The 12,664-nt window shown below is 35.2% G+C and overlaps 1 protein-coding gene across 4 annotated transcripts in view; it reads left to right on the top strand.

Moving 5' to 3' along the window:
- The window catches only part of BTBD9 (BTB domain containing 9), a 366,504-nt gene that overhangs the window by 256,372 nt on the left and 97,468 nt on the right, over positions 1 to 12,664 (top strand). For all 4 annotated transcript variants that reach the window (XM_011354554.2, XM_011354556.2, XM_023527551.1 and 1 more), the window contains exon 8: positions 12,377 to 12,566. In XM_011354554.2, coding sequence (XP_011352856.1) covers positions 12,377 to 12,566 — 190 coding nt within the window. The remainder of the gene's footprint in view (positions 1 to 12,376; positions 12,567 to 12,664) is intronic.

Raw genomic sequence — 12,664 nt, 5'->3', positions numbered from 1 at the left:
TTTTAAAAACTAATTTAAACTCATGGCAAGGAAAACCATGGTAAAATGAAATTCCTCCCAGGACAGTTCTCTTTGGCAGTGTTATCACACAGCCTTTCAAAGAGGCAGCATGCTAAAGGTAGTTTGCTGTCCAGTTTAATGTCATCTCTTCACAGAAGGGATGGGCTGCCTCCCTCCCCTTCTCCCACTCTTGAAAGGTTAGCCTTTCTTCAGAAGAGTACAGGTTTTTCTAGCAACATCTGTCAACTTGGCAATGAGCACACCCTAAGGAAATTATGAACATTTGAAGACCATCTAAATACTGTAAGGAACCTTTCCTCTCCTCTCTTCCTGCTCCCCGCTCTGCCTTCCGGAACCCAAGAGGAGAAGAGCAGCCACATGGCATTTACCACTGTCATCCTCACTGATAAATTATAAGCCCATTTGCGTCTACGATTTTTTAATGTGTTTTGATTTCTCACTCAATTGTGATAGCTCATGAAACCTCAAAGCAGTGACTGTCCTAGAATGCAGACAGTGGGCAGATGCCTTTGTTTAATGAAAAGAGACCCTTAGCCACTGTACTGTTAGCACAAAGAGGCTTCTTTGGTCTAATGACTCGGATCATCTTGATCTGATTCAGTAGGTCAGAAATTGCTGTCCCCAGCAAGTATCGACCAAAAAGAATTGCTTTCTTGGTTATTCTGAAACCGCCAGCTGCATACTATACTAGCAGGTGCTAATAGTTTTTTTGCAGGTCAGTAGATTTGTTATTGGTTCCTCTTTCCCTTGCCTCCTTATCCTTTTACAATTACAAGGTAGCTCATAGGAATAAAAGTTTCCCCTCCTGTAATACCCAGATTTCCGAAATACTCATCCCACCTACTCATTCCACATGGGGGAAAACCTGCCTCTTCATGGTTGGGGAAATATCAAGCCTGGATCTTGCCTTTCTCTGAAAATCTCAGGATGCTTTCGCAAACATCTTCTAATTTTTTCTGTCAGTAGTCATAAGACAGTAGAGAGAAGAAGAGATTATTCTCTTTAGAGGTAAAGAAACTGAGTCACAGAGTAGTTAAATGGCCTCCTCCAGATTGCCTAGGAAACCGTCTACAGAACTGAGGTTACTTCTTTGGGTGCCTGTTTTCTAGTCTGTTCCCTTGTCTAGTGGATGTAAGAGATGAAGGAGGGCAGGGGAGAGCAGCCATTTCTCCTTTCAGAATTAGTGTACACATACATGATGCAAGGAGAGCTAGAATCAGAAATAAGATGCTTCTTATCCAGTGGATTTGAAATATTTTCATTTAAAAGTACTCGCAACCATTTTTCATTTCCCAAAGCACTAAGTGTTAAACCATTAAAAGAATAATTAATTGAAAATAGTAGCAAGAGACTTTTTTCCAGTTACCTTTTATTGTATTTTAGACAAGACTTTTTTTTTTAACACATACTATAAATCTACTAGCATGATTCTAGTTCCTCAATCTAGATTAACTTTAGCCTCCAGAAGGTAGAATAAACTGTGTGTTTTGCTGAGGATTTTTTCCGATATCTACTTTACCTATTAGAGGTATGATAGAGTTGTTCCAGGTCACTTGGAAGATTCTGACTTTCAGTCTTTGAAGCTGGTAGCCAGATTCCCCCGGGCACCCCAAGTTTATCTGTCAAGAGGCCTCACCTCAATCTTACCAAGGGGACTGATTGCTCAGCCTTCCCATAGCTGGGCTAATCCTACTCAGGCTAAAATTGGGAAAATGCCCAGGAGGCAATTTTTTCCCTCGGGCATCCTTTGTGGTTTGATTACTGAGTCTCAATTCTGAGAGTCCAGGATTCAGATGCTGAGACTCACCTTTACCCATATGTTCCTGCTAAATTCCGATCTTGCTCCCTTGAGATTCTCAGAAATTCTTTCTGTCTCACACAGCTCAATCCAGGTTGGTATGTGGGAGCTAAGGCATGTGAGATTTGGCATCATCTCTAGCCTTTTTCTCTCTGCCTCCAAGAGCTGCGTCAGGAAGTTTCTGCCAAAGAAAAATTATAGGAGCATGCTTGTCATAGATCTGATTGAGACATTTTCTGTACAATGTACAGGCCTCTGCTTAATGTTTGAACACCTCACTACTGATACTACTTTTAGTAAAAAACTCAATTTTATAATTATTGATGCATTTTAAAGAAATTTTTAAGATCTTAAGACTGAAGTTAGTTATCCATTGTTTCAGAATCACTCTGACTTAAATATGTTTGAACCAGATGCATCCTTCTGCTTAAAATAAAAAAAAGAAAAGCAATTTTATGAAAGAGATAGTTTTAAAAAATTCCTTACAAAAAAGCATTAACCAAACCACCACTTATTTTGCGGGACTTTTAAAAACCTTTTGTGCATCCTTTGTTCCATGCTCATCACGAATGAGAAATACTCCTCCGAGCTATGGCGACATTTCGGATCTTGATACAAAATTGTTGTGGCCTGACAAGACCAGTAATGGAACAAACTAGTAGTGGAACAAACATAACTCTGTTGATTTCAACATCTTTTAGGAAACAAGTTAAAATAAATCCATGTAAAACTCTTATGATAGTGCTCATAGAAAATGACATCCTTTATATTATAATTTAAAACATTTTTTGAGATAGAGTTTCTAAAACCTGCAAAATCAATTTCAACAACTCCCCATCAGCTTGAATAACTTGTCCTTATATAGGGGGCAGATGTAGTCTCTTTCTCTGGCAGATTATGTCTAGAGAAAAGAAAAAGAAAAAAACAAACAGCCAATGAGATGTTGCCAAACACAGAGTTGGATAATGTTTGGAATATCGTTGTTCTTACACCTGGAAATGCCTTTGTCCTAAATTGCAAGGCCTCACCTACAGAGCAAATCCTTCTTTGATATATTGCAGTGGTTACTGCTGTTAAACATCCGATACTTGATTCTTCAAGGTCTTTTGAATTGAAGAATCTCACAGCTAAAACCTCCAGCATTCAAACTACATATAAGAGAGCGGATCTCTTAAACAGTTAGTTCTGGACAGTGCTTTCCTTCAAAGGCCCAGTGTAAGGAGGGAGAATTCACTGATCCCGGTGAACTTAGACATTTCAGATCCCCCTGCCCCACCCTACCTCATCTTTGCCCCTGAGAATAACCATACCACCTCTGATGTCTCACCTTCGTCTTCTAGAAAACTGCCATTTTCTTTGAAGTGTTTGGCGCTATAGCTTTATAAAGTTAAACAGTTTGCCTGTTTGGGATTGGGGAGAAGACCACATTTGAAATTTGGAAGAATGTTATGTCTTCCTGTCACTGGCTAAATAGAGCCCAGCACGATTTTCAAAGCCCTTATAATCAGTCTCAAAATATGATGTGATTTGGGCAACCTTGGTGATGTCAGGATGGGAACTAGAACAGGAATGATGAGGATACTGAGATTAATGCTACAGAAAACAGCCAGAAATGAAAAGCAAAAAAAAAGGAAAAGAGGCTCAGAAGAATGGAGCTCCAGCGCTCAAAGGCATGGGCTTCTCCTGCAGGCACGGAGAGGTGTTCATGACTGAATCCTTCGGAACTGTTAGGAAGCAGCCTTCTCTCAGAGCTGGAAACGGGAAAATTAGGGGAAGGAAAAGTTTAAAAGGTTTTTCTTCGGCGATATGATGTAACATATATGATTACAAAGTGATTTTTTTTTTAACTTGATGGATAAAACTGGAAGTAATGTAACTTAGTGCCATTGTTGTAGAATGCGTTTTTGTAGCTTTTGGATAGTTTCTAAGGAAAATGGACTTGTGCTCTAATTAGCTATTGTTCTTTTACAGCTGTTCAGACATAACAGCTGTGAGTATTTTTTTTTCTTTAGAATCACTTGACAGAAGGGTAGATTGCAGTTGGGTTGGAGGCTTGCCTGGTCAGCGACAAGTTCCTATATAGGCCTTGGGGATAGGCCACTACGGTGAATCCCCTTTTAAAAAGAGAAAATGTAGGTCTGTAGGGGATTATCTAGATGTGACCTTCAGCTAATAGCTTTAGTTGACTTTTTGAAAGAAGTACTTTGTATCTGAAAATCTTGGCAGTAGAGAAGCATCTATACTGAGACTATTAAACACTTGTTTGTTGCATGAACCACTGCACTGTTAGAAAACCTTTTGTAATGAAAACAGGCAGGAAAACAGTGAATGAAGGCCAACACAAGCACAGCTTTTGAAGATGATGGTCCCCTGTAAGTGCTAAGTGCTATTTCCTTTTTTTTTTTTAATTTCATTTTTAAAATTTGCTTCAAGTGAGTTTTTTCCCCATCTCTCAGAGATGATCTCTGGAGACAGTTAAATAACCTGTCAGTCTTATCTTTAAATGTAGCTGGTACAGGTGGCCCTCAGGTCATGTCCTAGTGAAGTAATACTGCCTTTTAAAAATTTATTACTCCAGAATTAAATTTATTGGCAAACTGTTGGCCACCCTGGTGCTGCATAAGAACTGAGAACAATAAAATTGTTTGCAAATCACTTTTTCTGCAGTTCTCCATAGTCCGAGTCATCCCAATATTCATACATTTGCAGAATGTATACTCTTTGTTAACATGCAACTTTTGCATTCAGAAGCAGCAAATTAAATTTGTCTGGGCAGAATTGCTGTGTGCATGGAGGAGGAAAAGTAATTTCTGCCCAGGCAGTTCCCCTTTGCCTTTTGCTCATTGCACAGACTATTGTAATAGGTATGTAGCCAAAGGATGGTAAAGGAAAACTAGAAAGAGACAGACGCAAGATGCTGGATTTTGGCAGTGTGGTTTTGTAAACAAAGTGACACAAATTGGGGCAGAAATTCCAGTGGGACAAGAGAGGAAACTGGAATACTGGAAATACAACACAAAGCTGAGTCCCATCCAGATGGTATTTTTAATAAATTTATCAGACGCATATGAAAGATGGTAATGAACATTCAAATGGGGAGTGGCCCAGCCCCTACGGGAAGAAAAACAGTATGACACCTTCTCTGCGTTGCAGTCAGTTAGAGTCACTCACTAATTTTTCCCAGTAAAAACAGACCACAAAACTTATCCAGACCATTGAGTAATTAACTATTAGGCTGAGGTTTGTGTTATTAGGAAGAAAAACTAATAATAGAATTATTTTCTTCTGAAATAGAGGAAATAGCCTATATGTGTTAGTAAACGCAGCAATGGCATTTAGGACAAACCTCTTCTGTGAGAACTTCCACAGTGTGACTAAAACAGATAGCTCTCCCCTCAAGCATAAAAGAGCTTCTGTATTCTTTAAAAGCCTCATGTTGTATACATTCCTCCTCTCCTTTCTACACTCCACAAAGTGGTTTCTTCATCAGAAAATATTTTAGTCTATCACGAGTGAGCAAACTCTATCTGGGATAAACTTTTAGCAGAATCGAAGCTGAGAGAGTTGAGGGTGTATGTAAATACTCATATAGCAGCTTCTCTGCAGTGGGCATGTTGGTTTTCTTTTTAATGTTTAGGTCAAGATCCAAAGATTGATTATACTTTACTTTTCTAAGAAAACTTGCACTGAGAGAGCATTTTTTTCTGCTTTATTCAGTAACTTTTATATTTTTTAGCTTTTGGTAAGAAACTATGTTAAGCAACGTTAAGTGCCACAACCTACACAGACATCCTTTTCTAGCTCTGATTCATTCATTCAGCAAATATTTATTTAATACCTAATATGCTAGGCACTATTTTTTGCCAGTTGGGACTATAGCAGTGAAAAAACAGAAAACAAATTCCTGCCGTTATGAAACTCACATTCCAAATCTCCCATTGTCAGGTTAGATCAAATTTAAATAGTGATTTGGATATTAAGGATTGGCACAGTGCTGGAATGATGATCTCAACTTGGTTATTTATAAAAAGTCATTATCCACTGTGTTTGTGCCTAAGTCCCTGTCTGTCTCTTTTTTGCACTTGTTGGCATCATTTGGTCATTTTACTATTAATTTGATTCATTGCCAAAAAATAGGCATGAGAAATTTTAAAAAGTGGTAATCTTTTAATTTCATATCTATAAAATAGACATAGTTGCTTATCAAGTTGCTTAGTGGAGTTCTAGCAAAAGCTATTTCTTGAGAGGAAATTTGAGACTTGGGGTAAATTTCACTGACATAGTCCATCTCTATGATGTGTCTGTGTTGGGCACCCTTTTTAGATCCAGACTTTGACTAATAAACATTAATGAATAATTTTGTCAAAATCAAACTAGAAAGCATGGTATATTATTCTCCAGCACAAAGATATAGGATTCCTTGTTAAGAAGGCAAAATTCTTTAATATAGCATATATGTTAGACCACCTCAAGATTCCATAGAGTCAGAGGGTGATATTATTAAAGCACTTTGGCTTAGAGAAAATGTTAGAGACCGAAAGAATCTTTTTTAGTAAACCCATTTGTAATGTGTCTATAGAAAAGGAGTTCTGAGCACTTACCCCAGATTTGTTTCCAAAAGAGCTTAAAAACCATATCTGTTATGATTTTGTGATAATCCCTGATTCTGCTGTACTAACTGACCTTTAGTTAAAAAGTCAGATTATCTAGGAATAAAACTGTGAAGCAGTAAGGTAGGGTAGGTGGAAGTTGACAAACTCAGGGAGAGTCAACAAAGACAACTTGGTAAGACCTAGTAGATGCTGCAGGGGATAATAATCATAAAAGGTTTTATCCTCTCAGAAACTTGCTATCTTTCTGGTTTTCATAAAAACAGTGTTAAAATATGTGAAACTTTTTAAAAAAAAACAATACTCCGTATGTGCAAAAGAACATAAGGAATAGATGTGTGAAGTTTGGAGACTAGGAACACTCTCATGCTCACCACTCAGCTTTAGAAATAGAACACTACTAAACCTTTAAAGCCCTTTGTGTGTCCCCCCTCCCCCATTTGCATCCCCACTATCTTCCTATCCAGAGGTAATCATTCTTCTGAATTTTAGTGTTTACAATTGCTTGGCTTTTCTAAGTTCACCACGTAGGTATGTAACAGTAGTAGGTGGAAACGTGCTCCATGTATTTTTCTGACTTGCTCTTCTTAATCAGCTTTTTTGGAGAGATTAACCTTTGTTGCTACACATAGCTCTAGTTCATTTATTTTCAGTTGCTATGCGGTTTTTGTTTAGTGGCGAAGTTTTAACAACTCAGTGGACAGGTTAGACACACCTAAAGAGAATTAGCGAACATAAATAGTAATTTTAAATAGATGCACAGAATGCTTTTAAAAAGAGGTAAAGAGGAAAAAACATAAAAGAAAGTTTAAGAAACATGGAGGATGGAATGAAAAATTCCAACAGAGGTCTAATATGAATTCTAGAAGAAAAAAACAAAATGAAGGAGAATCAGTATTCAAATAATGGCCCAAATTTTTCAAACTTGATAGAGCCTTAAATGCTATTCAGTCCTAATCAGGATAAATTTAATCTACATCTGAGTACAACGTAGTAAAATTGCAAAACACCAAAACCAAAGAGAAAGCCTTAACATTAACTGTTGAGAAAAAACATTTCTAACAGAGGGATACCAGACTTGAACAGACATAACAGTAGAAGCCAGAAGGCTATGGAATGATATCTTCAAAGTGCTGAGAAAGAACAACTTTAAACTTAGAATTTTATATGTAATTAAGCTATTTTTCAAGAGTGGTGGCAAAGTACACTTTTAAACAAAGACTGCTGAATACTAATGAATGTGTCTTAGAAAGAAAGAAGTTGAGCCAAGGAGAAAGGACCATATTTTAAAAAATAATGGTGAACAAATTAGTGAATGTGAATAAAGTTTTTATTGTATAAAATAATAATAATGATGATTGATATACAGAGTATAAAGCAAGGTGGAACTAAAATGTTAGATAACAATAACACATAATACAAGTAAGGTGTATTGAAAATGTTAAGGTCTTTTATATTGTTTAGGAGAAGGGAATATGTGATTTTCAATTTTAGGCATTGTTACAGTATGGTATGCAAATCTAAAATTTAGTAAAAGAATAGAAATATATAACTTACAAATCAAATTAATTCAGATGGCTCGTGGGAGAAAGTAAAAGAAACTATCAGTCCATTAGAAAACAGAAACAAAGTGGACAGAGAGGTGGGGGAAGCAACAAAAAAAAATTTAGAAAGTAAAAGTCAATCAGTAGTATCAGTAGTAACAATTAATGTAAGTCATGCAAATCTTCCAGTTGAAAAACAATTGAATTTTTAAAGAAATCTAGTTATATGTTATTTACAAGAGACTAGAAAGTAGAGTGATGCTAAGGAAATAGTAGCCAAAATAAAAGTGCTGTAGTTATTTGACATCAGACAATATAGACTTTAGGGCAAAGGCATTGTTAGGGATAAAGAATGATACTGCACAATGATGAAAGGTTCAATACACCAGGAAGATATTATTCTAAAAGGATACACATGAAACAATCTAGTCTCAAAATATATAAAGCAAAAATTGACAGAATTATAAAGAGAAATTGACTAATATACCACCAATAGTGAGAATTTTAACGAAACTTCTCCCAGTAATTAGCAAGCATATAAGTGATACACTTAATATATTTGATATAGTAGATATATATAGAACCATACATCTCCCAAATAAGAGAATACACATTCTCTTCAGGCACACATGAAATATTAATAAAAATTAACTATGTACCAGGCCACAAAGCAAATCTCAAGAATTTCTATGAAGTCAGTATCATAAAGACCACACTTTTTAAAATCCACATTGCAGTGTAATTAAAATCAGTAACAAGAAGATAGCTTGGAAAGTTATATTCAGAAAGTTAAAGACATACTTCTGAATTATTTATGGGACAAAGAAAAATCATAATGGAAATTAGAAAATATTTAGAAGTGATCAACTTTTAAAACACTATCACACAAACCCAAACTGAGGGACATTCTATACAATACCTGACCAGTAGTACCCTTCAAAATATTATATGTCAAAACAAGGATAAGTAAGGATAAAGGATGACTTAGAGGTAAAATATTAGCTTTAAACTTATGTATTAGAAAAGGAGAAATATTGAGTTAAGTATTCATTTCAAGTAGTTAGGAAAAAATAGAGTAATTGCAAAGAAGTAGAAGGAAGAAAAAATAAAAAGAAGAGCAAAATTTACTCAAGTAGGAAATAATCAGTAAAACCAGAAGGTTTTCTTTGATAACACTAATAAAGTAGGACTGATCAAAAAGAAAGGAAAGATATAAATAAAAATATTTGGAATAAAAAGAAGTACTGTGAATGTTTTTGTAAGCTAGTATATTTGAAAACTTAAAATGAAAATTTTCCTAAAAGGACTAAGAATATCTAAGATAATTTTGAAGAGAAAAGGAGAAGGGAAAGGAAAGGTGTTCACTTTATCAGATTTTAAGATAACCATAAAATTATAGTAATTAAAACAGCATGGTATAGGCACAAAGCTAGGCAAATAAGTGAAACAGTACAGATCTTTAAAAAAGATGTAACTATATATGAAGCATTTATATGTGACTAAGTAACATGAATTAGTGGGGCAAAGGATGGACTGTTTATTAAATGACACTGGGGAAATTGGCTAACTTATAAATAAAAGAGGAAAGTGAATTCCTCTTTTACAGAGTACCAGAAATAAATTCTAAATAAATTAAAAAACCAAACGTGAAAAGCAAAATTTGAGAACTTTTAGAAGAAAATATAGGAAAATATCTTTATGAATTCAGAGTAGGAAAGAATTTATAAATAAAAATGGAGAAGCACAAATTATAAAGGAAAATATTAAATATTTCAACTCAGTACATTAACCAACAAAGAAATAGCAAATCAGTTAGAAAGACAATAGAAAAATAGACAAAAGATAAAGATAGGCAGTTTACAGAAAAGAGGTAGAGAATGATAACCAGAGGGGAAAAAGAGAAAAATAAGTTCAAATTTATTTCATAAAAAAAAACCAAAAAACTAAAACCACATTGAGATATCATGTCACAATCATCTGTCTGATATTACCAAATGTTAGGGAGGAATGATGAGTCGAGAGTGTAAATTTTTACAACCACCTCTGGTGAATAATTTGACAATATCCAGGGAAGTTGACATTAACTCTTAGCAGTAAGTGTAATTCTACTTTCATATGTAAATCTTATGTATTCCTTGAAGAAACTCTTACCCATTTACACAGGAAGACACCTTTTTGTAATCACAAAGAAAACAATGGTAACAATCTAAATTGTTAGGGGTCTAGATTTGAAAATGTATATTTGTACATTGAAATATTTTATATACTTTACATGAATTCAGTAGACAGATGAACTAGATTTATCTGTCTATTGAATGTTCCTTTATCCTGATTTAATGTTTGTGGTAAATGTTAATATTGTTCACTAAACATTTCCTTTCTTCTCCTGGGCATACAGCAGAGTTGCACTTTCCCACCCACTTTGAAGTTAGGTAAGGCCTTGTGACTTGCCTTATTTATTCAACCAAATGTGAGCAAAGCAATGTGTGTTACTTTGGGGTAATAGTTTTATTAAGAGTCAGTACCCAGCTCACAAACCTCTGTCACCTAGGTCCCTGAGTGATTACAATGAGCAGAGCCACTTTGCTGATTGTCATTGAATACATAGGGTGAGCAAAGAATAAATGTGTACTATATTGAGTACCTGGGAGAGTGGGGATTGTCTGTTACTGCAGTCTGTTACCTACAGTATTATTTTATGTCTCAGCTCATTTTACTGTGCATCTCGTACCACTTCCTTAACTTCTATCTTCCAAATCACAGAGTACCTCCTCTTTTTCATGAGACAGAGGTATCATGACTTAGCCTCTAAATATAGTCCTTCATCTGCCTCTTTTCAAAGTCATGGGGAGCTTCTCTCTAAACCCCTTTTCTGTTAGGAAACCGCCTTTACAGGTTATTTATCAGTGTTTTTGCTTTTTTGCTTTGGAGTTAAGCTTCATAGTCAAGGGATTCATTACCAGAAAATCCATCCTGTCTTCCTCTCTTTTTTATCTGTGGATGGCTGTCCTCATCTGCAGAGAGCAAAGCAATTAGTGTAGGTCTGTGAGATGAGGGCTCAAGTACAGGCATGCCCAGCTTTGGAAAATAAATGCATTGCATAAAAGATACATGTAAGATTATTTACTCCACAGCATTATGAAGTTAGAAATGTTTTGGCATGGTGGTAGTACTGCTCACCCTCTCTCTTTTCAGAGAGTATTGGACTGAAAGGTACAGTATATATCTAATGAGAAATAGCCTTTTTTCCAATCTATTTTTAAATTTATATAAAGAAAGCTGTAAATCTTGAACGTAAGGGGTTAGGGTTAATTGTTGATTTGGATTAAATAACTTAAATGTATGAAGAAAATCCCAGCACAAGTAAATGCACAGAAAAGGTGCCAGGGGTCTTAAAAGGCCCTCACCTTTTATCATTCTTTCTTTAGTGTTTAGAGACTACATCATTTCTGGACAGCTATCATTTTGCAGAAGCCCTTCATTTTTATAAATGAACACGTTCAATATGGATTTGAAGTATAGAAAGAGATCCAGAATCAAAACAGAGCTGATGTTTCAAAATACAGCAGCTTGTGAACAAAGAAAAGACCATGTGTTGAAATGCACAGAATAATAAACAAACAATAAACGGAAATGAATCATGCCTGAGGGACACTATGTATTCTGAAAAGAGATTGGTTCATGCCTTGGATCACTTTCTTGCTTTATGAATTCTAAAATACTGGAAAATATATACATATTCTTTCTTTAAACAAATTTATTATATTTATTACATGTAATAAATATGTACAGTTTAGAGAATATTAATAAAACTAGTGCCTATGTACCCACCACCTAACTTAAAAACAGAATAAGACCAGTACTTCTGAAGCCCCTCCAAAATTTTATCTCCCCCTTTCTAGACAAATTATCCTGAATTTTGTATCATAATTCCCTAGATTTCCTTTTTAATTTTATATTTATATTTATATTTCTAGTTTTGCCTTTTTAAAACATTGTATAAATGAACTCATACTGTTTTTGTCTTGCTTTTTTCACTCGGCATTGTCTTTTGATTCATTTATTTGCATATAGCTGTAGTTCATTAATTTTAATTACTGTGTAGTTTTCCATGTAGTAATATTTCTCAAATGTATCCATTCTGTATTTTATGGAGTATCATGTTTCTTTATAATGAAATTATTTAGGGTTAATTGCTACATGTGGTTTGGTTTATTCCAACCTTAGGTTCAGCTATTTTTTTTAAGCTATTTGTCATGGAAAATGTGTTCATATCTTGATATAATCAAGAAGCTCTAATTTCCCTTTTATCATTCATTTGAGATAGAAATTAATTAGTTTTGTTCATAGCACACTATTGGGCTACTCTTATCTTGATGCCAAATCTTATGTTGGATTCACAGTTCCCATGGAGAATGTTGCAACAATTGCTGATTGTGCCAGTGTGATTGAAGGAGTCAGTCGGAGCCGAAATGCCTTGCTGAATGGGGACACCAAAAATTATGATTGGGATTCTGGCTATACATGTCATCAGCTAGGAAGTGGTGCGATTGTTGTTCAGCTGGCACAGCCGTACATGATTGGGTCAATACGGTAAGAAGATTCCTTGTAATTCTTTACTTTTAAAATGGAGGACACACGTGCAAATTGTGTTTCAGTACAGTGATGATTCCGAAGACCCTCTTTTTGTT

The sequence above is a fragment of the Pteropus vampyrus genome, unplaced genomic scaffold (assembly GCF_000151845.1).
Source record: "Pteropus vampyrus isolate Shadow unplaced genomic scaffold, Pvam_2.0 Scaffold18, whole genome shotgun sequence".
Classification (NCBI taxonomy): Eukaryota; Metazoa; Chordata; class Mammalia; order Chiroptera; family Pteropodidae; genus Pteropus; species Pteropus vampyrus.
This window is presented reverse-complemented; position numbering and strand designations above follow the sequence as displayed.